General features: G+C 36.5%; 1 protein-coding gene across 11 annotated transcripts in view; it reads right to left on the bottom strand.

Moving 5' to 3' along the window:
• Window positions 1–27,835, bottom strand: part of HMGCLL1 (3-hydroxy-3-methylglutaryl-CoA lyase like 1) — an 81,853-nt gene that overhangs the window by 4,239 nt on the left and 49,779 nt on the right. For 8 of the 11 annotated variants that reach the window (XM_061460581.1, XM_061460584.1, XM_061460587.1 and 5 more), the window contains 2 exons: window positions 5,230–5,355; window positions 574–1,072 (listed from right to left, as the gene is read on the bottom strand). In XM_061460581.1, the coding sequence (XP_061316565.1) occupies window positions 959–1,072; window positions 5,230–5,355 (240 nt within the window). In that variant the 3' untranslated portion in view covers window positions 574–958. Of the gene's footprint in view, window positions 1–573; window positions 1,073–5,229; window positions 5,356–24,383; window positions 26,926–27,835 lie in introns of those variants that run through there. The other 3 variants (XR_009744599.1, XM_061460585.1, XM_061460586.1) reach the window with 3 other exon arrangements.

Here is a 27,835-nt window from a genome sequence, read left to right as displayed (position 1 = left end):
ACTAAGACATCTAAAAGAACAGTATCATTATCAGTAAAGCACTGAGAAAAATTGCAAGTAGTTCCCTTATGTAAACTAGTCCATCAGAATATTATTATCCTCAAAACCTCATTACTTTCAAGTGAGAATGTCAATTTAAAGACTACAGAATAAAAACCCCAAATTTTTTGATGAGACCTTAGACAAAAATTCAGCCCCTTCTACACTACCATTACCCTGAATGAGAGTTGAAAACCTTGCCAATTTTTTTTTGCATATACATTTTAATACAGTTAACAAAAAAAAGCCAACAAATACAACAAATTTAACATATGTAACAAATAAGGAAATTTGCATTAGATTTGTAGGATCTGGCAGATTGCCATTCACCACAAAGTCTTGCAACAAGATAAAGTCATCCATAACTTAACAGATGTTTAACAAAACAAAAATTAAAAAAGTACTATTGCTAAATATTCTTATGGTGAATTCATATTTGGCTCCATGTTCATAACACAACTGACTTGACAAATGAAAAGTAAAGATTCAGATAAATAAAACACATAATAGAATGGCCACACACAGCGTGGGATCTCATAAACTACTGCAAATATTTGTACTGTTCTAAAAGTCATCTTGATTAATAATTAACTATGTAGTCACTGCTTCTATCCAGTTTTCCTGAAAAGAACTAAAATTCAATTTAAAACATAATTAAATATCCTGGTGTATATACATTTTTCTCATCTGTAGAAGTTCCAAGCACAAGGTTCTGTACTACAGTCATTTATTTCTTACTTACAAATCAGATAATTCTTGACAAGACAGTAGAGAGCAATAACTCTTCCCATAAGAAAAACTTATACATGGGTTCTATTTTGGTTCTTTGCTGAAATTATTTTCTTATATTTGTTTCTTGATATAAATGTCCTTGGTCAAGATAGATGAAGAATGCAATTAAGTGGCAAAAAACATTAATTTAATTGACAGTTCCAGTACTGAAGGAAGCTTGCGCAACCTTTGAATTTGTTTTCTTGTTCAAAGCTGTACAGATGAAGTTTCCAGCTTCCATCACTGTATAAAGATTTACTCCCTAAAAAAGAAGTGAAAAATGTTAAGAATAATAAATTCACATGTTGAAAATGCTTAAACCCCAAGGATTCTTTTTTGCTAGGGTCTAATTTTTGCAAACAAAGTGCCTGATTCATGTCACAGGTCAGTAATGAAAACAGTAGAGTTACAGTGACTTACACAAGAATCACAGCTTCAGTTGTTTGGAAGGGCCTACCATTTTGAGAGTTATTTATCTTAACATCAGCGGACCAGATACTCAAGTAATAACTTTCAAACTCAAAAGAATTTTGAATAAAGAACTGGAAAAACAACTAGAAGAAGATGGAAGAAAAATATCGTATCTGCTTAAGTGCTGTACTTATTTGTCACCCAACACTAGGAAACTTCACGCATACAAGTATCCCACTTGCAGCTCAGGAAAACAGGGGAGACACGCTTGTATTGGCAACTGAGTTCAGTAAGAAACACGATCCTGCATTCTCTTGAATAAGTATCATCTCCTTTAAGAAGCTCCTTTCAATGCAAAATTACAATTTACATTGGTAGTACAGATGAGCAAAAAAATTGCAATTGCTTGATCTGCCCATGCTAAAAAAAAGTCTTTTGAGCAACCAACTGTTTTTTAACTAACATAAGATACATCTCAGTAGCACCTGGTTGCTAAAATGGAATCAGATCACTGATTAAAGAGGGAAAAAGTACTTTATGATTAGTCCCCTGGATTACTCATGTATAGTAAAGGTTTTAGAATTAGATCACATGAGTGATATAAGTACTTGCTATGAAGATTGGAATTTACAAGCCAGTAAAGTTCCCTGTAGAAAGGATGTGAAAGGGGACTTTGAACTACCAATACACTGAGCAGTCACATAAAATTGGGAGATGTATGTCACCCAGAATTAAAAAGTATAAGATGTACTGCTCCAGAAATAGACTTTCATAACACTTACGGATTTATGCAGTAAAGGTCAGACCAAGACCTGATTTAGATGCTTAATCCTTTAATTCAATCTAGTTCTTATTTTGATATTCTGTATCGGTTTATATATCAGTCAAATTTGCATTTTTCATTCCTAGAATTTACTAAAAATGTTAATAAGAATAGTAATTACTTCATGGAAATGTAATCAAAACCATTTTTATTAAAAAAAAAAAGCGTCAAAGTTTCTAATTGGCTCTAGTATTTAGCACCATCTAAAACATGTTGTTCAAAGACATCTTTTTATAACTGTCTCATTTTAATACAGTTACAACAAGGTTGATTTCAGCTTATTCTTATTATCCCTTATAGGTCGTTACTTCAGTTTAGTTTGTACAGTGCTATTACATAAAACATAATCTAAAAAATTCTTTGAGCATCTCTTTTTTACTAAAACAAATGAGAAACATACCACCCTAGACATACTTGGTAGTTGGACTATGGGAGACAGCAAAATAAAACTCCCAAACTATACAAAATTTACATTTTCAGCACTGTAACACTGCATAATGTAATATGCATTAATCAGAAATGTATGTTCACAGTACTCATTCATTAAATGGAATAGAAGCATCTCTGCCTTTTAAATTGTCTTTCTCATGTAAATACTGTGAACCAAAAAGGATTACCATGAGGGCATAAAACCTAGCATTCACAAGTATGACTCACAGACATGGATGGGAAAGGAGTAGTGACAGCTGTTTGCAAGTTTGTTGAGTCAAAATAATGTACCTTCAGACAGATACTCAGAAATGTACTTGGTAACCACTCCATATACCCAGAATTATTCCTTGGCACCAAGGAACGAAGCCATGAAGCACAAGAACAAGTGCCTCCAATAGCATCCACGAACTTGGATAAGTACCTTAAGTCAGAAAAGCTTCTGCCAAAAGGCGAAGTCCTTTAACTCCCATTGACTTTTCAACCAGCTGCCATTCAGCATTCACAAATACCAAGTCTATTATCTCTCTGTACTTCAGTTTTGGTGTCAGTAATGTGAGGCTAACAGTACGTAGTTGTTTCTCAGAAAGCCCTATTGTTTGCCAAGCACTTTTAAGGCATCATAAACACAAATACTATTACTGTAATTACATAGGAACTATATAGAAAATGTATTTATAGAAAGTGCGTGTCTCCCTACAAAGTTTCATAAGCACTAATGATCTATGACACAATTATCTATCCATTACCATGGTAGAACCAATAAATCTCTTTGTAGATGCGCTCTGCTAGAAAATTATTTCACATTTAGCCTGACAGAGATTTATTTCATGTGTCACTTCTTGGTTACATGTTCTGAAGAACAGTATAGAACAAGCATCAATTACTATTTTGCTATATCTACTCAATCTGAACCCAGTAATGTATGGTTAAATACTGTCCATCCTTTGGTTGACACTTTCAGTGACTTCAGTCAACAAAATTAAAGCTTTACTGCACAGCTGAGAGGAAATGAGAAAGCACTCCCTGCAAATGTACAGCAGTAGTAATTATAATTTCATTTTGTGCGATTACACAAAAAGGGACATACTAATAGGTATTTGTGATAACAATTTTATGATTTTACAGAATTGACCATGGTATCAAAAACAAGCAACAGTGCAAAGATCAAAGATCATATATTAAGCTAATAATTTTGAGGCTCTGTATCTCTCATCCAGTAAACCACTCTTTTCTTAATGGGCCAGAAAAGGGTCAGAAAGCAAAGCCTTGTGTTTTGCTATTGCATAATCTTAAATTAAAAAAATATTTAAAAAAAAAAAAAAAGAACAAAAGGGGAAGTAAGTATTTGATGGTGTTTTATTTATTTTTTGGCCAAGGAAAGACTACACAGAAAGTCTAAGGTGCGCAGCAATGTAAAGTGAAATACACAATTTGTCCTTCTTATTTCAAAGAACTGTATTGTTTCAAAAGATTAAGTTCCTTCTTCACAAAAAAAAAGCTATCCCAAAGCATGTATGAACAGTTTGAAAGAGAGTCCACTTGTACAATGGGCACTTGTGATTAAACCTTTTCTAAACATGTATCTGAGACCTACACAGAACTCCTTAAGAAGCACATGAAAGCAGATAAACATTTCAGCGAACTCTGTAAGGTTCTGAACAGGCTTTTGCAGTGCTCAGGGGATGTACAAATAGGAAAAAAGTTCCATGATCTTTTCACATCAAGGAATTCAGCTGGCATCTATGCTGCACTGAACTGCAACATACAGACAAGTTATAAGCACCCCAGGAACTCAGATATTTGTATTTCAGACATCAGGCTTTTCAGTTTCTCTCTGCAGTAAATACAAATCATACACGTTGCAGTTTTGGAGCTCTTTATATGTTCTCTTTGAATTTGACTCTATTGAGTCTATGTCTAAGTTACAGGTAAACTCACTGTATCACTCAGGTCAGTACAATCTCATTATGCCACATTTCTAGAACAGTGATGACCAACAGGAAGACCAAAGAGCACATTCTTTGGAGAAGACGGCATTATTTGGTTCCCAGAAATACATAATAACTAACATGCCAATCAAGCCAGAGATACTAAATGTATGCTTTTGAAGTGTAGGTGCTCACTGGTAAGGTTCATTAAAGTGCAGCTCAGTGCAGATAAGCTACTTCGCCCTCTCCTCCAAGAACAGAGTGGGAAATAAAAATGACTGTGATGCCTTCTAGCCAGTAACAGGTTCTGTACAATTCTGAAATAAATTGAGAAATAGCAATGCCCATGTGCTTGGGCTCCAAACACCACCGTTTTTCTTCATGTTGAAGCAAGAAAAACTGACAACAAATTAATAAACAGTATGTGAAAAAAGCTGAGGTTTGCTCAGTCTTTCCACTATAGAGCTGGTCAACCTTCTGGAGCAATGTCTACAGCAGTAATTTTTTTGTGGTTACTCAGGCAAAGTAATGACTCAAAGCAGTTGCTACTGAGCTTCTCATAGCTCCAGGTAGGAAGAGGGGGGTGTTATTCAAATATCTGTCAAATACGCAAACCAGTCCTACTCTAAATTGCTAGTGAAGCGAACATCACAACACTCATGTTCCGTGTCAAGCCATGTTAAAGAACTGAATTTGTAAAAACTACTATTTGCTCCCAGTAATTTATTTTACAGCAGAAGTAATTGTCAGGTATGTATTATATGTTTTTTAGAAAAATACTTTTGAATTCCTTAAAGTCTTAAGCAGAAAGTAAAAATATCTTACTGTGTTGATCCCCAGACCATTAAGCATGTATATCACATCCTCTGTGGCTACATTCCCAGTAGCACCTTTTGCATAGGGACAACCACCCAGTCCTGCAACAGATGAATCCACTACAGCAACTCCCATCTGGAAGATAATGACACAGAAATGCAACATCAGCACAGAACATTATTTATAATTATTCATAAATTGCAGGAGAGATATATATATTAGTTACAGTGAATAAAGTACACATTTCTCCACAAATGGGTGCGTTCCTTAGAGGAATTTCCATATAATGGTCCCAGTTCTGACATCTTTATAAGGTAAGACTCTTTAAACACAGGATGTGGAACACAGAACTAACGGTGAATTACATGTGATTTTGGCAGATAAGATGCTGGCTGTTTTAGAGCCAAACAGAGTTTTATGATTTTTCCTTCTTTATTTCTCTAGATGTTGCTTTTAAATAGCCTGCATCTATTTCTGAAAAAGGTTACATACAACCAAACACAATCAAGGCATTTATACAAACATATAATTCTAAGCATATGTATAAGTCTTTGCAAGTTGGAAGTCTTAATAGTAGCATCGGACTCACATGTCATCCAAAAGATTTTGGGACACCTACCCTGTAAAATGTGTTTTGTATTAATGGCTATTCTTCCATAAAGAACTTCCTGAGCATTTTCACTCTTCTAATTTTCTTTTCATTCTTCTTTATTAGAGATCATAAAGCCACCATATAAATAATTTTTTTGTTATTGTTTATGAGGAACACAGAATGATATTTTCATTCAAATTCAACACCACAGTGTAAGGAAGAATGAAACTTTGGCAGATATGTTAAACAGCTCATGGGTTCAATAAATGGGAAATAAAAGCTTAAAGAACTTTATCCTGGTGAATCTGACTTGTTGGTTACCATATTCACCAGTCTAGAAGAAAACACAACCTCCAAAATAGCAAATTTCACATCCTACAAGGCCTGGAGAAGCATCCAAAAGCCTAGCTTTAAAGATGCTTGCAATAACGGAATAGGTGGATATCATAGAAGTTCTCTACAGATATAGGTTCTAAGCTTTACTTTTAATATTTTTAAGGGAATACTTGCTGCACAGTGTTAACCTCTCTCACTTAAATTAAGACTAAAAAAATACACTCAGCGCCATGAATTCATAATCCTCTACTTTTATTTTCTTCCTAGTGCATCCAAATGCCTTCCCTCTCCTGATCCTCCCTCAGCATATTCTTTTATCAAGAACTGATAATAAAAAGAATTGTAAACCAGTTACCAATTCTGACCAGCAGATATTAAATTCCCTATGGGATATAGCCTTCCCCAGGAGATTGGTCAGGTAGAGAAAAAACTGACCCTGTAATTTCTACTGATTTGTTTAGTGACCTCTTGCAATCTCTTCTTTCTGTAGTTAGATTCTAAAATAAAGCTGAAATTGAGAAGTATTTTTTTTTCTCTTATAACACGCTAGGTATGTGATCCAGAACACTGGGTCTCCCCTTGTCAGAGAATGCTCTTCAGACTTCTCCTTGAGGAAGATTAGATGCCTTTGGAGGCATTCAGGCTCTAGAGATTATCAGAAGCAGGGAATGGTATTAGGCAGAAAAGTCATCAGGTCTTCAAAGACACCAGCTTCTCTCTACCTTAAGCACACCACAGGATTTTCCTCCCCCTAGGGCTAATTAGGCAGACATACACCAGAAGTTCAGAAGTCAGGCAGACTGAATCATAGCTCAGATTCAGGACAGGAGTTTCTATGCAGGTAAGTTTTCAAAACTCCAGCTTTGGACTCGGAAAGATTCGAGGTTAAACCATGCCTGTTACTCAGATTTTCAAGTCAGTAAGACCAACTTAGAGGCCTGGCTGCATAGACAGCTTATTTCTGCTGTTCTCCTTCTGAAGAACCCATGTGTCCCTGCAGGCTAGTCTGGGAGCCTGGCTTCTTTGTCACAGCCATGCACACAACTAGCTGGCATGGTAGGCAAAAGATGATGGCCTGCATGTTGCAGTTGCTAAATCCCCTTTCTAAATATGCCCATAAGTGTTTTTTTTTCCTAGTTCTAATGATTTGTTACATTTGCTTCAAGTTTTAACAGTGCTTTCCATAGCTTTATCATTGGTTTTACAGACTCTGAAGTTCCAACATTTCTGAAGGGCAATATTAAAGAGTAATACAAGGAAGTGTTGTCCAGGGTCCTAATCTTAGAGAGGAAACATCATTTTAGGCTAGGTAGCTGCTCAAAGCCTGTAATAAAGACCTTGAAGGAGCCAAAGTGCACAACTGTGACAGGCAAGACAGTACTGTATAATACTGCTCACACAATGAGACTCTCTAAGAAGGGGTATCATACTTTAAAGTACACTAATCTGTGAATTATGGAGTGATTCACCAAGGTGTATGTTTCACATTTCAGTCACTTGTCACACACTTTGTTTGTGTAACCCAACGGTCAGAATATGTGTTACACAACACATCTGTGTCCAATACACAGACAATATGCATTTATGATAGCTTTCAACTAGAAATTCTGTCTCCTTTTGCACTGGCTGCTAAGATGCATACATTTACTCTGGAAGTCGTTGCTTCAAGCTCCACAGTGACAGCTTTCAGGCTTACAAATGTCCCTGTAGAAACACACCTAAGGCCTCTTAGTGCAAAGACTTATGGTATGGTGAAGATTCAGGGAAGAGAAAAGGAACAGTATCACGTAGAAGTGCTGGTATGAGGCAAGCGTGCATCCCACTACCATGTGTGCTCTTTCAGTCTGATTTTAAGATTTCTATCAGAAATTACTGTTTCCGAGATTAAAAGGTAAAAGAAAGTGTCTTTCACAGAGTTCTACCCCAGCTGTAAGGTAATGTCGTAAGTGCTAGAGCATTCTTCTTGGTGTTATTTTCAGTAACTTTTACATGGGAATGAAAGCTATAAGCATATAATGTACTGAGGTACATCATTGTTGCTAAACTTTCAAGGAAGATCAGCAGACTCAGAAACAACTTTAGGAGTGTATAAGCTGTCACTTTCTAACCCCAGTGAATGAAACACTTTTCCTTGTGCAAAAAAATGGGAAGAATGTCAACTAAACTGTATTTGGTTAAAACAGCCAGAAAAGTTTGCCAGGTCAAAGCTGGGGAGAACCTCCTCCTGTGGGGTGTATATTGCTAACAGTAGCCTGCTCAAGTCCTTCACAGGGCTCTCACTGTGAGGAAAAAGAAAAGAAAACAAGAAAAAAATATACTGACAGCATTAAAAAGGTGTCTTCTTAAGGCATTGGATATATATACATATTAATTTCTTGCTATGCTTGTACAAACCTTTTTGATGCCACTGTAATTCTGCATTTGCACTACAAGTCTAATAACACTGGGGTACATGTTGCTTATTATTGCTTGTTGAAAGTGTTTGTGAATACATGGAGGGGTATGGAGTACCACAGCAGCATGAAGGTAACATGAAACACGTATCTTTGTCTAAGCACATCCTAGTATTCTCAGGCAGCCTCATCTGAGTTAATTAATTCAACCAACCTCCACTGGAAAATGGAGTGCCTAGTGTAGATGCAAGAGCATAAAAAACAATGCCTTCTGCTGGCAAAGCAGTGGGAGCAGTAACCTCCAGGTGAAAGGCAGTGATAATTGCTTTGTCTTTTAAACTACCAACTATAATGGCTAAACAGAAAAAAGAGAAAATCTAGTCACAGCTTTACACTGGTAACATCTTTTTTGTGTCAATGCTTTTCAACCTAGTACAGGACACTTAAACCATTACTTCCCAGAAGTACTGTATAAACACATTTATGTCTAAAATTGTATCTGCATCTGGATGGATTTGCCATTTTAACATTAACCAGTTGTAGACAAGGTCTTGACATGGTGTATAAATACAGCAGCTCTGTCTGACCTCCAAATCTGTCAGGTCTTCAGATCAGTGCTCTTAATATGCAATAAGCATGTGTCTCTGCCTTTAAGATGCTGTCCTTTAAAGTTCTATTCACAGCACTTCTGATGTGTTCTGCAACCTACTGTTATTCCAGCAGCAGCCTCAGCTGCATCTGTCTGCTCTCGCATGTTGTACAGGCAACATAATGTGTGTTCTGATTTATGTGCACAGTCACTGCAGTTCATCTCCAGCATGGTCCCATTCCCCATTAATATGAATTAAATAATCCATTCTCCAAGCTCCATTCTAACAGTGCTAAAAACAGATGTTGGAAAACATCCTTCAGCAGCACTACTAACTAATTAGGAGGTTAATATTACAGCCCAGCCTGTTCAAGCATAGAGTCTGAAATAGCACCTAATAAATAACTTCTCTGCAAGTCTGAGCAGCTATGAAGCTGTTTTGCTTTTGCAGCCATTAAAAGCATACGAACCTCTAAAAGAAAAGCTAAAAATTGACATAAAGTGTAAAACAAGGCCACTTCTTTCATCATATGCCCAGTATTTGTTAGCCTTTTACAGGAGATAAGGAGTTTCAAGCTTTTCAGCAATACTGTCAATCAGATCTCATATTCACTGTCAATATGTGATCTTTAAGAAGCCCACAGTCTCATTGTCACTTCCTGACAGGCACTAAATTGTGCTGAGATTTGTGAGAAATTTCACTGCAGCTATTTTGTGTGATATGTCCTAGATGAGGATTCCCTGGGCTGCTTACGTATGGACATGTGTGTGAGTGAACAATGGCTTGACTTACAAGACAGCTTAAGTGCTCCAATCTTTTTTGACACTTGCAGAGTATTGATAATCGCTAAATTCCTAACACCTTCCAAACTTTAGTTTTGGCTAGTTTTAGTTTACTCTCTAGAGAAGGCAGAAGACTTTTTGCTTCTGTCCCATGCTAACTTCCTCCCAATGAGAGAGCAAGGAATTAAATTCATCACCTTTGTCAAATAGCCAGTTTTAACAGGAAACCATTATAGCCAGTGAATAATAAACACTTCATGTTTCTCAGTTTGCTTTACTACCTCCCCATAACTTTTTTCTGGGTCAATCAGTCTCCTTCCATACTGATCTTTAAACTTGGCTTTGTCTGACAGAAGTTTAACTTCTTAACTTTTTAAGAGGGACACGTCTTAAAAATTGCAGGGTCAGCATCAGTAAATCCATGGATGCATGAGGTATAAATCAGAAGCTATAAATCAGGTCTCTCATAAATCAGGACATTTTAAACTACTTGATTTTGAAACCATAATATCAAGGATCTTAGGTATGCATTAAACAGGAAAAGATTTGTTGTCCCACGAAGTTTAAGGGCCACAGCATTGTGAAGTTTAGTATCATGGCACCTTAAAGATAGGTGCACGTAGATATGACAAAAAAACACTGTATTAGTTCAGCATTTGTTCAACGAAAGAAGGAAGGGAAGAAAAAGCAAAAGGAGGACCTACACATGCTAGGTTAAACATTGCCCACACAAAAGGCAGCACAAGACTAATACTATATAATTCTGCAGCCCTGTCAGTGCCTAGCTGGTGCTCTTGGCATGGTGTGGTACTATCATTTTATTATGTTTCTCTGGTATCAGTCTGCTGCCCACCACTACTCAGTGTGCCACCAGGAAAAAACGTCTTCTCCAGTAGAGATAAATATAACCATAGAAATATAAATAACTATGCCAGCCATGCTTCGTAAGGTGCCTGTGCCCACAGAGACCCTTCCATGAGTTACATTATCAAGCTGCCTAAAATCAAGGCTTGTACTCCCCCTTTGTTTCAATAAAACAAATGTAAGTAAATAAATATTATTTTAGTATTTGAGCAATAGAAAGCATAAATTTCTACATATAAGGCAATAAAATAGGACAACACCTCTCTGTGGAAAACTGCATTTAGTTCCTGCTTCTTTTTCTCTCTTCACTCTTGTGAACGATTAATGTGTCACAAAAGACTATTTTCAGAGTTAACGCCATCACTACTGGCCACAGGGTGTCACTGTTACATTAAAATCTCCAGTTTCCTAGTTCATTTACTTGGAAAATTAACACATTTAGTGAAAAAAAAAAAAAAAATCCTTTTCTCCCGAAACATACTGAGATGCAAGCAATTTGTGGGCAGACATGCTGCATAAAATAGGTTAATACAGCATTCCTTTAACTTATTGCACACATCTTTTCATATTGCTACTGACACATTTATTATAAGCAAAGCTGGCAATGACATCTAGAGTTAAAGTTCCCTAACACGTTCCATCATAAGGCCCTACTTTCAGTTGTTTATTACTTTGTCAGCCTTTAACTGCTGGAGATTATATTTTCCGTGCCTTGTCTCTGCCTCAGGCTGGATTGTTTTGGAAAGTTTTAGTGAAAAATTGGGTTGGCCACTTCCGAGAACAAGTTTTGGGGAAGAAAAACATTTTGTTATGCTAATATTCAGTAATTCTAACATGATATTCTTGGACATATTCTTGTAGCTTTGCACTCTCAAATTTGGCACAGGACGAGTACAGATTTTAAGAGATCACACAGTCTGGACTCAGTTACAAGCTTAGGAAAGTTTCACCTCATTGTCAGGAACTGGTCAGTCTCATAGCTAAAATGCCTGAGGGCCAAGAGAGCCGTAGCTGACCATGCTCTTTCCCCCAAACTCAACACAGAACTGTGAAGCAATTTCTCTGAAACTTAGCTGGAAAATCTGTGTCTCTGTCTAACAGCATCATCTGCACAAAAAAAGCCTCTCATTGGTGGGGTTGAGAAGCTGAGATCGGTTGCAGATCCATTTCTTCAGAGAGCATTCATGGATGTTTGGAGGGAATCAATGTCATTAAACATTAGACTGCTTTTGAGATTTCGAAAAGCTTAGAAAGTCCTAACAAAAATCCCATGCCATAAGAGAATTAATATTAGGAAGCAGATGCTCACAAATCACTGTTAGTATTGCCTATGTAGTCTTATTTTGCTCCTTGTTTGCTCTTTTGTTTACAAGTCACCACGGTTTGCTACTTCGGGGTTGTACAGACCCTTGTTCTGCTCAAGGTCACAGAGCCTGCAGGGGGCGCAGGAGACACATTTCAAGGACTTCTTGAAGATGGGATCATCAGAGCACTGAGTCACTTTCCAGTCTCACATCCTTCCCTCCCCAAGCAACTCAGGGCATTGCCAGACTTCCCAGTTCAGCTGCTGCTGATGTGAAGTAAGTAGTTACTGACCCAGATGCTCTTTAGCAGAAGTTGCTGTTCTCAAGTAAACCTCTGGTGGTTTAACAGCTTGTTTGCTCGCTTTGTCTTGTGAAAAAAATCTAATCTAAAAATACAGGATATTAGTTTTATAGATTTAAGTTTGGACACAAAATACCAGTTAAACAGACAGAGCAGAGAATATAATAATCTTGGGATCTGGAGAGAACAGGGGAACTAGAACGGAGAGGCAAAGGGCAGTTTAGGGGTAGGCAGGGAGAGAGAACTGTCTGATCCAGAGGTGCAACAACTGCACCAAGTCCCTGTGCCCTATATGCAGCCAGATGATAACCAGGCTTTTTTCATGTGCTACATGCAAGTGTAAATGAATATAAATAAACCTGCAAATAAACCAAGGACTTTGAATGAATAGGGAAGACAAAAAGATTACTTGACTTGAGGGTAAAGATACTAGGGGTTGGTCTGAGAGAAGAAAATTTTGCTGGGATTGGAGAAAGTTATGTTTGGAACTGCTGACAGGAAGGTTTGATAAAGAAACAAAATCTATTCACTTTACATGGGATGGCTCACAGTGGATAAGCTAAGTAGAGACATACATACTAAAATAAAATGGCTGAGTTATCATAATATTTCATAATTACGGGACATGAGCTGAGAATGGGTGGAATGAAGCATGATGGAAATACGGGTAAAAAGTTCGAGATGCAGACTGCAGAAACTGCACTTCACTGAGTTATTGTAAAAGAAGAGAGTGCTACTGTAAAGAATCAGGGAAAGGCATCGATCTAGTATTTGACATGCACGTGGCAAATATGGAACATGTGAATCCATCAGTGTAAATGGCAAATTTGACCCAAGCATCACAGTATCTGAAAAGGCCACTACTTCCTACATTCAGGGAACATATAACCTAGTTCATCTACCTTAGGTACCCCTCTTCTTGGTTATCTATACCTCAGAAAGAAACTACAAATTCTCACAATCTTGTTGTTCAGTCCTGGTTAACTTCTGCCAACTACGAACTTGTCTAGTTACTGGAACACTAATTTCTGTTGATTCACTCTGTGAGTTAAGCTGCATAGCCAAAACTGTTCCTAGAGGTGCAATTTTCCTCACTTTGTAGAACAGAACACTTTCAGCATGATGCACCAAGTGGCAAAGGACACTTGGTACCAATCTGAACAAACAAAACAGGTTGGGTGTCAGAAAGTATTTACTTTTATAAAATAAATTTGTAGCAATGATGGCATTTATGAGAAAACTAGGAAAGCAAAGCAGAACTATTTTCATACCACTGTAATACTATGGCATGTCAGCATCAGGGTATCTAAAGGAATGAAATAGTAACAGCATTTAAAATCCCATCTGACTTCAATTCAGCCAAAGCCCTCACTCGGCAGCACCTGACTCCCCTAGAGCTAGGAACATTATCCACTCACAAACCCTCACTTTGTTTTGACTTTCATTCCCCATATTATCTCTGAAATCACACACACACCACTCAGAAAAAATGGGGACCCCCTGTGTGTCCCTAGGGCTCATCTCCAGATGTGTTGTGGAGTCCAAAAGAAGAATCAGCTCCTTCTCTGGGGATGAACATGTGTGGTCTTCACAGTCTGAAAACCACTGCTGGCTCCTTGGCTTGGAAGCTGGGGAAGCTCAACGGACCAACATGGGTGGAGGAACCTCAACATACATCAGGAATTCCTGTGAGTTCTTCAGGCGTCTGAAAATGTATGCTAATGTCAGACTCTTCTCTGTCTTCCTCTGTGTAGCCCTCTCCAAAGAACGCTAAAGCAGACTAAAAGTGAGCCTCCGGTTTAAGTTGTTGAATACTAAGATTGATGCCTGTTAGTTCTAGTACAAGGACGTCTTGCACTAATATAGCTCCAGCCACTGCTTCCCACCTCCACTGCATACCAAGCTTCCACATTTAAAGTGGAAAAAACTTTTCAGGTATTAGTGATGTTTTAGTATTGTTCTCACTCACACGCTTTCAATTAGACCTACACTTGTTTCTCCTGGATGTGATGAAATAAAATGTGAGGGAGTAGTTGGTAAATATCCTCCAATCCAAGCCTCCCTTGTTTCTGCCACATACCAGAATGTGTGCTGAAGTTTTTGACTACCATTCTAAACATGATGGCAATAACGATATCTCACTGTTGCACATTACAATTTAAGCAGATGAGCACTCCTGCCTCATGCTTTCAAGGTTTTTCCTCTGATGTCAGTACCTACGCTTTCCAGAAAGGCACTCAGGTTACTGCTGTAACTGTTAAAACATCTTCCTTCACATTTCACCTATTTAATAGGAATTAAGCTAGGCTATGGTCAACTTGTCCCTCTCCCCCCCCCCCCCCCCCCCCAACCCCACCCCTCACATCCCCCCAGTAACTAGCATACTCAAGACCAGAGCTAAAAAACAAACACATGCTTCCAAGCACAATACATCCAATAGTCAGGCAGTGGTACTATCGTATCGGGGCTTGGGATTTTTCTTCACCTTCTTTCTAAATAAATGTTCTAGTTATTGGTTAATGTGGGACACCCAGGCAGTGAACCACAGAACTCCTGCCTATGGCTTCTTTCTCATTTGAGACCCAAACTATGTTGGGCTTCACAAACACAAAGCAGCATCTAAATAGAAGATCCAGCTGAAGCTCAAGTTTTCAGCTACTCCAGAAACACAAGGAAGATGGTAGGCTCTGTGCACATCCCCAAGAAGTCTAGTCTCTCTCTAACTTCATCTTTGCCCCTCCACTTTTCGATCAGATTTTGCTGCACTTTTAACCTCCTATGCAACCACAAGATATAGAGCCCTGGCAGCACAGTTTAACTTCTTAGAAAAGTCTGTCATTTTATACAGCCACAGATCTCTAGAAATTCCTCAAATGCACAGAAGGGGACTGCACTAATTCTTACTTTACTGAAATCATTATTCACTGGGAGCTTGCTTGAGCAAGGGTATGGACTTCAAGACTGTATCACTATTACTGTTCATGCTAAGCTGCAGTTGGAGTTCATAGATTTGATTCTTCTCAAGGATCTCAATAACAATCAATGAAATATCAGAATTCTTTAATAAGTGGCCAGAAAGGACCATATTGTATCAGATAAAAAAGGCTGTTTTCATCTTTTAAACTGTTGTTACAGTTCTCAACTTTTTTTGAGGAAAAAATCCCCAGCTCTGTTAATTCCTGAAGCTACTTGTTTTGAAAAGAAGATACCTGAAGTTTTCCAAAGGAAGTCACATATTTCAAGCAGGGTACGTGTGTTATAATGATATAATTTGCTACTTAGAAGTAGGAAATCACTTTAACTTTTATCAAATGTATAAGAGGGTTATTTTTAGGCGTTGTTTTAGTTATTTAGCAGTCATTTTCTAATGTAAGAGATACCTCTTCTCATTTCTGGAGATACTTACAACAAAAATGAAAACTTGTGCATCCTATCCCAAGCTGAATAGATCATTATCTCCATCATTTACTATTACTTCATATTAGATTTAAAGTCTATGTCAAAAATAATTTGTACAGGTAATGCTGTTAAATAAAACTTGCACTTTTTATTAAAACATATCTATTACTTTGGATCTCTCCTAATTCTATCTTTATAGTCTCCTGAGTGAAATAATATTTTATTCTATTTTAGTACATAGAATGCAAAGAAGTTCAGAGATTCTGCTCCCCAGTATTCATTGACAAAGCATACTCAGCATAAAGAAAAGTGGATTGCCGAGACATAGGGTAAACTACCCTTACTAAAAAACCTCCTGGCACTTAGTACATCATCTGGATTACACAGGTGCATATCCATCTTCTCTCATATTTGGAAAATAAGAACTGCATTCCCCATTCAAATGCTTTTAACTTATTTACAGCTAGATCTGGAGACTTAATATTCATCATCACAAAGTATAAAGCCAAATGTCCTTTTTCTTCAGGAGCACCAAAGATTAACAGATTAGAATGTTTTCCACATGTCCATTTTACTGTCAAGAGAATATTAAAGAAGTTTTCCAGCTTCCGCAGCTCAGCCAGATGTCAATGGATCCCACAGTGAAGCAAAATTGGCAGAGTAGCCTTCTCATGACCCCAGCATTGTTTTATCAAGGATCAGTTTAAAAGTATAAAGGGCCATTTCTTGCTGAGATCTGTAATGTTTTTCAGCCCTCTTCCCCTGCAATTACACAAAAGTGCTGACTTTGTTGAACTACTGATACGCAGTAGTATTTCTTATGACTTCTCTCACACTGTGCTGTAATTGCTGTTTGTGTTGGCACAAGAAAAGTACCATGTCTTGTTTCCACTGTACATTTCCGGACTCTGGTTTCAGCAACATCAGTGTAGGATATTGTACTGGGCATATGTTTTGTTGTGTAAACATTAACCGGTAATTTACCCTGTCTATCTCCACAGTATGGCCTCTAATTACCAGAGGTTGAGGGGCTTCAGATGGACATTTTATAAAATATTTACAGTAGCTATACTGTTTCTTTTCTTTTCTTCATTGGTATCTGTGTTCTGAAAATCATTGGAAGGGAAAAAAATACAACATCAAAAAGCATAAAACAAAACTCAACAACAAATCCAAATGCATTCATTCTTGCACACCTCATTCTCTAGAGGAAGTAATGACTAGGTTCCCAATTAGTTAAGCAAAAGTTATGGCCATATGGCAGTAGACATTACAATATAAGAAAGTATTAGATATTTCTGTTTTCTTTCAATTTAATTATTCCCTTTAAATCTTTTGTGATGAAAAAAAAAAAAGTAAATATTATTTCTACCAGTACTTTTTTTTGTTAAAATTCATTCTCACTAAATAGCCTCTGAATTTGCAAACAACCATGCACATGCTTAATTTGAGTCAAGACTCAGGCAAATGTACATAGCAAATGTGACCACTAAGGTCTTGCTGGAAAACATAGCATTTACTGCAAAGATTCAGGACCAAGGAACAACTTCCCTTTAAAAGCTCTGGAGTATATGTTTAAGTCATTCATCTCTATAATTTCAAGGAAGTAGAACTTTACGTTTTGTGCTAAAAAATAATGTCTGGAGTAGAATTCCAGGATGGGATTAAACAATTAATTATTACAGCAATTTGACCAAAGAAGTTGCAATTGAATAAGGCATCTTTTTGGACACCACAAGCAAAGTGAACCTTTATTCCAAATAAAGTTTTCACCATGACACAGGAAACTTGAAACTACTAGTGTGACAGTGACTCAGCTTCTACTATTCTATTATAACTGGATCAATTTTGTCAAATTCACCACTATACCTTATCACATTGCACTACCTCCAAAAGAATCTTCTCTTCCGATACACTGGCTAATTAAACGGTAACATTAAGGTGGGGGCCACAAAATGTAATCAGTCTTGCTTCTTTTCGTCCTATTTGTAATAAAGTTCATTTTTTAAAAAAGTTGCAAATTGCTCATCTAATATATCTGCCAACAGTGAAGTCAGAACACTTCTTTTGTTTAAAAAGGCACTCAGCTTAGCATCTTGTCTTTTGCTAAGTCTACTTCTATTCTATTCACTCAGTTTATTCTTAAGAGGAAAAGTTACTGCATCAAATTAAGAATTCTTACCTATTGCTGCAACTCTCAGTGCAAGCAAAATCTGTTATGAACACAGATCAGAGAAAAATCTTTCTGTAACTGTTTACTTTATTCATTTGAAAGGACCCTATGTTAAGCAAATCACATCATTTGCCTCTGACAATCTGCCATCATGTAGAACTTGCACTAAGCAACAAAGAAGAAAAAGAAACAGGAAAATATGCAAACTGGCAAAAGTTACGGAGCGTATAAAACTATCATTCATTTCTCTTTAAAAATTATTTTAAAATTTTTTATTTCTGAAAGCCTGGCTGTTTCTGTACTGTAATATTTCAAAAGAAAAAACAGATAAATGACATATTATTTGACTTGGGACTGGTTCAGTGGTGCTTCTGCACAGAGCAGAAATAAAAGATTATTATCATACTTTCATTACTGCATCAGCTTTGGTTTCTTTCTGAACTGAAGAGTCATCTTCCACTTATTCCACTTATGCAAGTGGTCACTTGTTCTCATACAGATACAAATATCCACCCAACACACTCATTTATTGTTCAGGAACCTCAGTTTGCCTGATCATAGTATTTCCAAATTTTCTTCAGTTTACTTTAGGAAACACCCTGTGAGATTGTTTAAAGCCACTTGATGTATCTCAGCAACAGGTAGGAACTCCCTCCCCTTTATTGTTTGCTGGATTATAAAAAAAAACTGATTCTGAGGAGCCATAAATATGCAAGAATGGCCAGAAGTTTAGTTCCACCCCCTCAGCACAGCTGTCTGTAGGGCTGCCCAAAAAGGAAGGAAGCATCATCCTGTAAACACTCTGCTTTCCTGCTAGAGACTCTGGAATTTGTTATTTCCCAGGTCTATTCCCGCCATGCAAACTCCTCTGACCCTTGGTTGGGTCTGAAAAAAAGGTTCCATGCAATGCCCTGTTTTCCAGGCAGAAACTAGAATAGACACACACACAAATAATAAAAGATAATGAAAAGAAACTGTAATTTCTAAGTGGGAAGCTTAGAATCACTGCAGTGTTTCTGTCATTATTTTACACTTGCTGTTAAACTTTAACAAAAATTCAGTTTAAAAGACAGGGAGAGTCATTTCCATTGAGTAGAAAAATACACATGTCTAAAAGCCATTTATCTTACTGTAGCTAATGTATAGTGAGTCATAGCCTGACTGAAGTGCAATATGATTATAGGGAGAATTTCTAAAAACAAGTCAAGCAACTCAAATATAAATAATTTACTTTCAAAATACCATGAAAATTGAATAAGGAATTAAATCCTGAAAAAAAAACTGTTTTAAAAGGTACTGAGAATAATTGTATCCCCACCAAAATTTTGAAACATTTTTTTCAGAATTGTTTTAAAAATTATGTTGAAATATTTTTTGTTATTTCTGTCACTGAACCACATTCCTCTTTAGTGTGCAGCATGTAAGCTCAAAATAAAGAGAAAGTGAAAGGAATCAGACTATCACAGTCAGTCAAGAAGATGGCTAGCTGAAAACACAAAGCTAGATACACAACTACTGGTATACTTGTATGTTCTAGATTAGAAAGTATCTAAAACTATATAGCCTAGAATCATCATCGTAAGTACATCTTAATCACAGGAACAAATGGGTGGTCTAATGAACATAAAATTTGTACTAATCTAGACATGTTTTAGCTGACTGTTTTTAAAATGCAGACACTGATTTTTGTGGTGTATTTAAATTGGCACATTAGCCATGTCAGTTACAAAGATTGGCCCACATTTTCCATATTCAGACCCTATGGTAAACTGCCCAGAGCTCTGCCAATCTTTTGCTACTAAGTAGTGATGGATTCCTCAAGTTCTCATGCTCCCACACCTTGAATCAAAGACGTGTAATGTGGAGAGTTGCACCTTAGCTGCAGCAATAGATGCAGGTACAGATATTTCAGGAAGACCTGCAACAGCTCTTCAATTAAATCCCCAGGGATGCCATCAGCACACTCAGAGCTGACCAGAACCTCTGAAATCTCAGCTCTGGAAACATCCTCCAATGGCCACTAGGAATGATAGCAAAAATCTCTCTTTTGTGCCATTAATACACAGAAACTTGTGCTCTTTTGTGTTATATATCTGTGACCAACAAACTTAATGGCATCGGGACAGGAAATGTGTGCAACCCTTGCCGCAGACCATGGCACAGCTTTGGCCTGGGCCAGGTGGTGCTCCACTGAACAATTTCTGGCACAGCCTGAGAACTAGTACCATTTAGGGACCATTCGTAGTTGGCAGTCTGGAAGTGCTGACCTTGTTTGGGAGGGTAAGAATTTGATTTTATGGCTGCAAGCTTTTCACAGCAATTGGCCTTAGTGTGTGAGAGGGAAAGAGGTACTGAGACTGGGAACACTTTAAAGGAGTGATATAGCAGCTGTAGGAGTGCAAAGACTATTCAGACCCGCATTCTCATATCTAAAATTAATGTGAGAGCTGAAGAGATAGTAATTGATGAAGAAATGCATGCTGTGGGAGGGGTGCTGAGAAGGGAGAATGAGATGGGCTTTCAAGATGAAGCAGTTCTGAGGTAAGCCAGTTGTGTAAGATACTTATTTGTGGAAATCCCATTTCATTTGCTGCAAAAGTTGGAAGGTGTGTGAGAGACAAGCAAGACATCATAAAACCAAAAGAGACAAGATAACAGCTGTGGAGAACTAGATTGTCTTTCTGTGAATGAGAGTGCCTAAGTGATGCAAACACTTAATTTTCCAGTCATCTTGATAATCTAGACTCTCATTTCCAGGACTTGAATTAAAAACTGTTGTAAAATAACAGTTAGCAGCTCAATTTCTGACTGCTACAGGCAGTCATCTCATGAAGCCTACAGCTAGCCACGTAGTCTCGTGTAAAGAATCCCCTCAAATACCACATTTTTATGCATGCAATTCAATTGAGGTACAATAGAAATATGCATGGGAATCTGACACCAGTGTGCCCTCACTGTATTTTTTATGCATGCTACAGATCAGTGACTACAGTTTTCTAGTGCTATATTTTCACAACTCCTAAAATACTAAATATTTATTTTAAATTGGGCTTAGCATTTTGAAAACTATTTTATACTAATTTGTTCTATAAACACCTGAAAATCTTTTTTAAAAGCCTTCTTACATTTCCAGCATTTGGAAGTAATTTGTTTCTAGTCCAAAAAAATGAATGTCTGTGTCTAACAGAAAGAGCTGGATTACTGCCCAGTCCACTTCAGAACTGGATGATGCTGACTCTTAGCCATTTAAATAGTCAAGTTAAACAAGGCACAGTTGGGATGATAAAAGGAGGTCTGTAAAAAGACTATTGCTTTGGCCATGTGGACTTACAACTATCAAACAAAGACTGGGAAAATAGTGGAAGAGAGGGAAAAAATTAACATAACTGGTGGGGAAAATGTTAGGATTAGGTGAATGTAGAAGCACAGTATCTGTTCACACCATTCTCCCTTCCTTTCAGCATGCTGCCAGCACCATATTTACTCTGCTTAAGCACTGGCAGAGGAAAGAATGGCAAAAAAGCATTTGCAAAGAACAAAGGAGAGGGGAGGTAGACACTAATAGTCTGTATAGAGATTATCCTCCAATGTATGCCTTCTTTGCAAGCACAACTTTGCAAGCCTCTTATTAGCAGGCAAAAGGTGAAATATGACAGAATTGTCTTCTTTTAGTCTATTAATTCCTTTCCCTTTTACAAGGGAAATATATAGTTCTAGATATAACAGCTAAAGAATGATGCAGCAGAAGAGAATCTGACCAAGACTGAAGAATCATTTAAAGTAAATTCTCTGAATCTCTTTATTTTTGCATGGGAAGAAGTGCATTCACAAGAGGATAAAGATGCACAATAATGAAAGCAATTCTAGAATGCCTTTAGGTATTGGTCAACCAAATCAGTATGGCCTTAATGTTTCTACATTTAATGAATCAGAAAATAAACAATGAAGCTGAAATTGGAATGTGCCACTGGCACTGAAGAATCAAATGTGCAAATTTATATTCCCACTTATAGCATCGGAAACACAGAATGGAAAATTCAAAATTTGATTAGGAAAGCTACAATAAAACAGCATCCCAAGAAAAATGTGTAGGTTTGCAAGGAGGATGAAAGCACAGAAAAAAGAGAAAAGGACACAGAATATTTGGGCCAAATTCATCCTTTCTATAAATACACAGCTTCAATGTTATTAGTATAGAAAGTATTTTTGGATTTAAGATAGAAAATTAAACCACTTTAGGTTTTATTTCTCTAGTTGCTGCATTGATTTCTGCATCCATATTCCATTTAGACCTAGGGTGACACACCTATATGAACTTGCAGAGATGTAAAGAAAAATTAATTGATTATTTTATGGTTTAAAAATGTTTTTAAACATTTTCAAGTTTGATTATAAACCAAGGGGAAGTTGTGTCTACTGCTGCAAGACAGCTCTAGTGAGGGAATTTGGAGCGGAAAATAGTCTCTAACTGATGAAGGATTTCTTAGTCTGATTAGTATCCTGAAACAGACTTGGTGCTGGGGTTTGTTGGTTCAGCAACTAGGGTTAAAAGCTTAAGAAATTCAGTCATCATATTAGAACAATGTAGATTTCTATTATGTGTTAATCATTTACAATGAACTAAGTTTCATTTAAATAGAAAACAAAACCCATAAAAAAAAACCAGGCTACTTACTGGTATACGTATGTAAATATGTGCATGCAAATATACTATTTCAGTATACAGTAACAAATATATTTCCTTTCCTATCCTAAAAAGTTCAAAAAAATAAAAATCTTGAAACAAAGTCTGCTCTTTAAACTCTTTCTCTAGTAATATTTTAACAGTTGTAATACTGGCAATGAGGAATTTATTTGTGAACTATCAGGCTACCAAGGTTTTCTGAAGCATGAGGAGAAAGGTCAGAAACTTTCATGTCCTCAGAAACTGCATAGTATGCATATCCTGCAAAAAGCAGCAGAAAGCAATACAATTAGGTTTGCTACTTCTCTTGTACTGATCTGAAAAAAAGAACATGAATGGTACTGCCTGTTCATTTGTTTGCTTGCTTATTTTGCTAAAATTACAGGCAACAACATAAAACCAGTACCTATTAAAAAAAACAAAAACAAAAACAAAAAACAAAACAAAAGAAAACAAAAAAAAACAGAACAGAGAAAATACTGGAAAACATCTGTCAGATTTTCAGTATGAATGCCTATGTTTTCATTTTCTTCCCATATGTAGGTCTAATTTATTCATTTGTGAAGTATGCTTTTTCACTTACAGAAGTAACTAGCTGCTCATAGCAGCAATATTATTTGATAAAACTCAAGTGTTTTTCTACTTTCCTAAAGCACACACCTTCTTTTTAAGTTTTCTTCACAGAAACCTTGCAGTCCAGTACCTTTTCAAAATTCACCTGACATTTTACCCCCAATTTATCTTCTTTCAAACACACAATTTTAACCACCTCTGTCTTGTTATCTTTCAATCTTAAATAATTTTATCCATGCTTTTCTTTCCTACTTCAGCTCAGACATCAGTGTCCCTACCCATGCCAGGGAGGTTAGAACTAGGTGATCTTAAGGTCCTTTCCAACCCTAACTATTCTGATTCTGAGATTTTATGATCTCATCTTTTTACTTACTAGATTTATGTAAGTGCTATGTTGGCTCTGTGAGGAAAAGGGGAATATAAGGAAACAGAAACAAAAAAGCAAACTGATGTTTTCTAAGGAATTTTATGTTATTGTTATCAGCTCTTAGTTTTATAACAATTCAGAAGTATTGTTTACACTTTCAAAACTAGAAAATACCTGGTAAGTACCTAGGATGAATCAGTTCCTAGAGAAATCCAAAAGTAGAAAGTTCTGGGAAGAACCTTATTTGAAAAGACAGGCATGTTATAATAAATAATCTCTTGCTTTACCTAAAATTATATGTATTACCAAACTTCTTTTTGTAGAATACTACACAGATTTAGTATCACATGTAGTGCTAGCTATCCTGTTTCTTACAATGGAAATCTAAAATTTGAAAAGTTTAATCCATACAAGTTAGAGCAATTGCCCTTACCATGAGCATGATGGTATTACAAATTACTAATTTAAGCAGAAAACCCTGGGACCCACAGGCCAATACTTCTACAACCCTACTGATGGATGCTTTCCAGCTTGAAGAAATTCTGTTTCATAACTCCATTTGTTTCCTGCCATTTAGCCAACTTTCCACTTATTACATGCCTCCACGCCTTAATATTAACTTCCAGTGCAGAATATTGTAAATTGTTTTCTGAAAAATCAAAGCATATGATGGCCACTGTATATCCTTTGTCTTCTTTGGCAGTGACTGCCTCAAAGAATTCCAGCAAAATACTGAAGCATGACCAGCCCTTCCTGAATCCTGTACAGCTACTCTGTCAAGCTGTTTTTTCTAATGTTTCCCTATCTGAACCTTGAAATTAGTTTCTGGAGATCTCTGTTAAGTCTTCTTCAGTTTCCTAGGAGATCTTTTTAAACAGCAGAGGAAAGTAAACATGTGAGGTCTGCTAAAACCTTTCAATTTCTATGCATTCCTCAGAATAGGAATTCAAAATTATTAACTTTTTTTCAGGATCCCAATATATAGTGCTTCATAGGGCAAGTCTTTCCTACCCTCAGACTGTGCTACATAACTTCATCAGCATGCCAGGCTGTGCAGGGGAAATAGACTGTTGCAGAACTCAGATAATTTGATTGGGCATGTATGTGTTTTGACCACTTGCCCACTCATATACCTTAGTTTTTTTTTAATCTCAAAATTACATTCTATTTGAAACTTAAAATCTATTCAGTTTCTAAACTTCAATTTCAAAAATAAAGATTAAATCCAGACTTCATAAATATAATTTGTACTTTTCCTATATTCTTCCTCAGTAGATTTCATTAGCCTTTCACAAACTCAAAGAGATTAGTCATATTCCTGTTTTACAAATAAAAAGTCGAAGAAAAGTGATGTACACAGTGACATGCCAAATAGGGAAAAGACAAGCCAAGATATTATGGTTCCTGCCTCCTATACCTCATTAATTTCATACAATGCCTCCCTATTGGCCTAAAAAAACCCTGTCTGTAGTACAAGCTCAAAATTTTAACTAACCTATTATGACTATTTTTTTTTCTCTGTTAAAAAAATTGTTTAGATGCAAATAATTCCATTGCCAGGCAGTGGGTACCCCAGCATGCTGCTGATAATAAAAGAAAATCCTAGTGGTATTTAAGGTATTATTCAAGCAAGAACTCTGTCAGCCCACTACATACAAATTCATTTCCTCAGTTACTATATAATTCCCCAAAACCAGTACTTTATGATTTGTGTAGCAACAGAAAAATATGGTTAGACTGCCTTCCTCAGCTAAAAAGTTAATATTCACTGTTAGCTGAGAAATTACTAGATCGAGTCTAGCACAATGACTACATGCAAGGCTTCACACTTTTCATGGTTGTTTATCTATCTTCTCTACCTCTTAACAGAAGAGTCAAATTATCCTACTACACAGTACCTCTGAATGTTGCGCTTTGCAGGGAATTAAAAAGAGAGCATTTCTCACAAATAAAGAATGATAAGGTGTCTTTTTTTTTTTTTCTTCCTTGATATCATCTTGAAATTTCAATTTTAGGTTGCTAATGACTTAGAGAGGAGTTGAGATGTATAAGCAAATTTATGATCCTACCAATGGTCATTAGGAAGTTGCTGAGCTACTAGTGATGAACATAATCACAGGAGTCAATGATAGATAAAGCTGGACCACAGGCATTTTAAATCTTTATTCAATGCCAGTGCATACACTTTGTTGTTGGTTAAACCTAGACTGCAGGCAGATAAATGCAATGCTGAACTTTAATAACACATAAATGTGCTGATATATAAAGTCATCATGTTGAATGATCAAAGTTTCATAAAATTGCACTGTTGCTTCTTTTTAAATCAAGAGATAAAACTGTGACTGTATATGTGTTTGTATGTATAACTCAGTAAAAAGGTAACAAATCACCAACAGAAAACCTGTAACAGTTTATATGTGACTACTATACACGACCTGTTATACACATGTATTTGCCTTCTTCACATTCAGCCTGCCACCACTGCTATCCATACCTTCATGTCATTGTGAACTCTATTTCTGCAACACAATGATCCTTGTGAATTAATAAACCATGAACTTCAGCAACTACGTTCCTTTCCTGGTTCTGGCACTTAAAACTTAGCCATATCAACATTGAGTGCCTACTTGTGAACCTAGTCCTTACTACATAAGTAAACTGGATTCACAAAAATATGGAAGTTAGTTATTCACTCCCGCATGCACCAAAATAACTAGAACCTATTCAGTTTAGCAATCAAAGGAAGGAGTCATCAACCAGCCATTTCTATCTGTATTTAAAAAAAAGAAAAAAAAAAAAAAGGTGCAATCTTTAAAATTCAAGGATCTTATAGACATTAATGAAATATCATTAAATATTTTAAACTTTCTGTAAGTTGATATATTTCAATGTTCGCAATGGAAAACCTATATTCACAAATTTTAATTTTGCAGTGTGAGCCTTGAAAGTTTAACTGAATACTTGCTAAATTGTGTTCTGGTTCTAAGATGTGAATTTTATTTCAAAATTCCTATATTCTGGAAATAGAAAGCACTAATAAAAAGTAATTTCACATGGCAAATCATCAATCTCATTCATGTCATTGTGTCCAATAAGGTGGAAATGATTACACAAGGTGGTAAAATCTTTGCTCCCTGTAAGTTGTTAGTTTTATGCTTGTTTTCTCTAAGTTAGGATCTGATACCAGTAGTGTAGGGATCAGTTTATATTACTCAATTACAATAGTGACTTGAATTTCATAAAGTTATATGGGATTACCATGCAATTGTTTCATTCATGGAGGTATCAATGCCATCCAAAACTCCTCTTTGCCTCTTAGCATATTTCTTCTCATGTTCAGGTATGTGCTATAAAAACAGACAAAGCTATTTCTGGCAAATAGACAAGCTATGCAAAAAAAGAGTTCTGTAACACTTCCATTAAAAACCTTCCCCTTTCTTACCCGTTCTGTACATACTACAGGAGTCAATTGCCAAGGTAAAACTCAAACCTCCTTAGATCAGTGGTATACCTTACTGGGGCCCCTCCAGCACAGAAGTTTCCTGACCCATCTTTTTACCCTTCCTTGGAGGTCTGTAACAATTTCCTATAAATGTTTTACTACTTCTTTTAGTTACATTTTGTGATTGTCACATTAGCTAACCCACATATGTAATTTTACTCAAAATACCACAGCCTCTAACTAGATCACCACATCACTTCCCATCTTCTAAATTTGTCCCTTTTTTAAATTCTATACTCTGATATTTTTATATTAAACCACTTAACTAAGATTGTTGTGTTTCTACTGTAAATGTTTACTGTTTTGTTCTGAAGTATCATTTCCTCACACTTTTACTCAGATTCTCTTCAAAAGTCAATATCCTTTCTCTGGGCAATGCTTTCATTTATTCACTTCAACAACTTAAAAAATTACTTATCCTTTAAAAGTTGGCTAATCTCTCTCCCATCTTTCACTACCTACCCTTTTGCTAAAACAACACACATAAAACTGAATACTAAAATTACAAGGCTACTTCCCTGCTAATTTCTTACACAGATATGGCCTGTCAGTTCTAGATGACTTTGGATCAGCCCCAAACAAAAGAAAATATTCTGGGTAGTATAATCCTGCACGGAACAATGTGATCTGTGTAAAAACTCACTTACTGAATCACCAGCACCTCTTTCCACTCTTAGGAGCTCTCCCATTGAAGCAATGCCTGAATTAGTGCAGAGTGATTTGTGGCTTTCCAGCTGTCATTCACTCTTAGGAAA

The sequence above is a fragment of the Pezoporus flaviventris genome, unplaced genomic scaffold, assembly GCF_033815535.1.
Source record: "Pezoporus flaviventris isolate CSIRO_AGI_PZ_B2104156 unplaced genomic scaffold, CSIRO_AGI_Pfla_v1 ptg000031l, whole genome shotgun sequence".
NCBI lineage: Eukaryota > Metazoa > Chordata > Aves > Psittaciformes > Psittacidae > Pezoporus > Pezoporus flaviventris.
The sequence above is the reverse complement of the archived record's forward strand: the minus strand, read 5'-3'. Positions and strand labels throughout refer to the sequence as shown.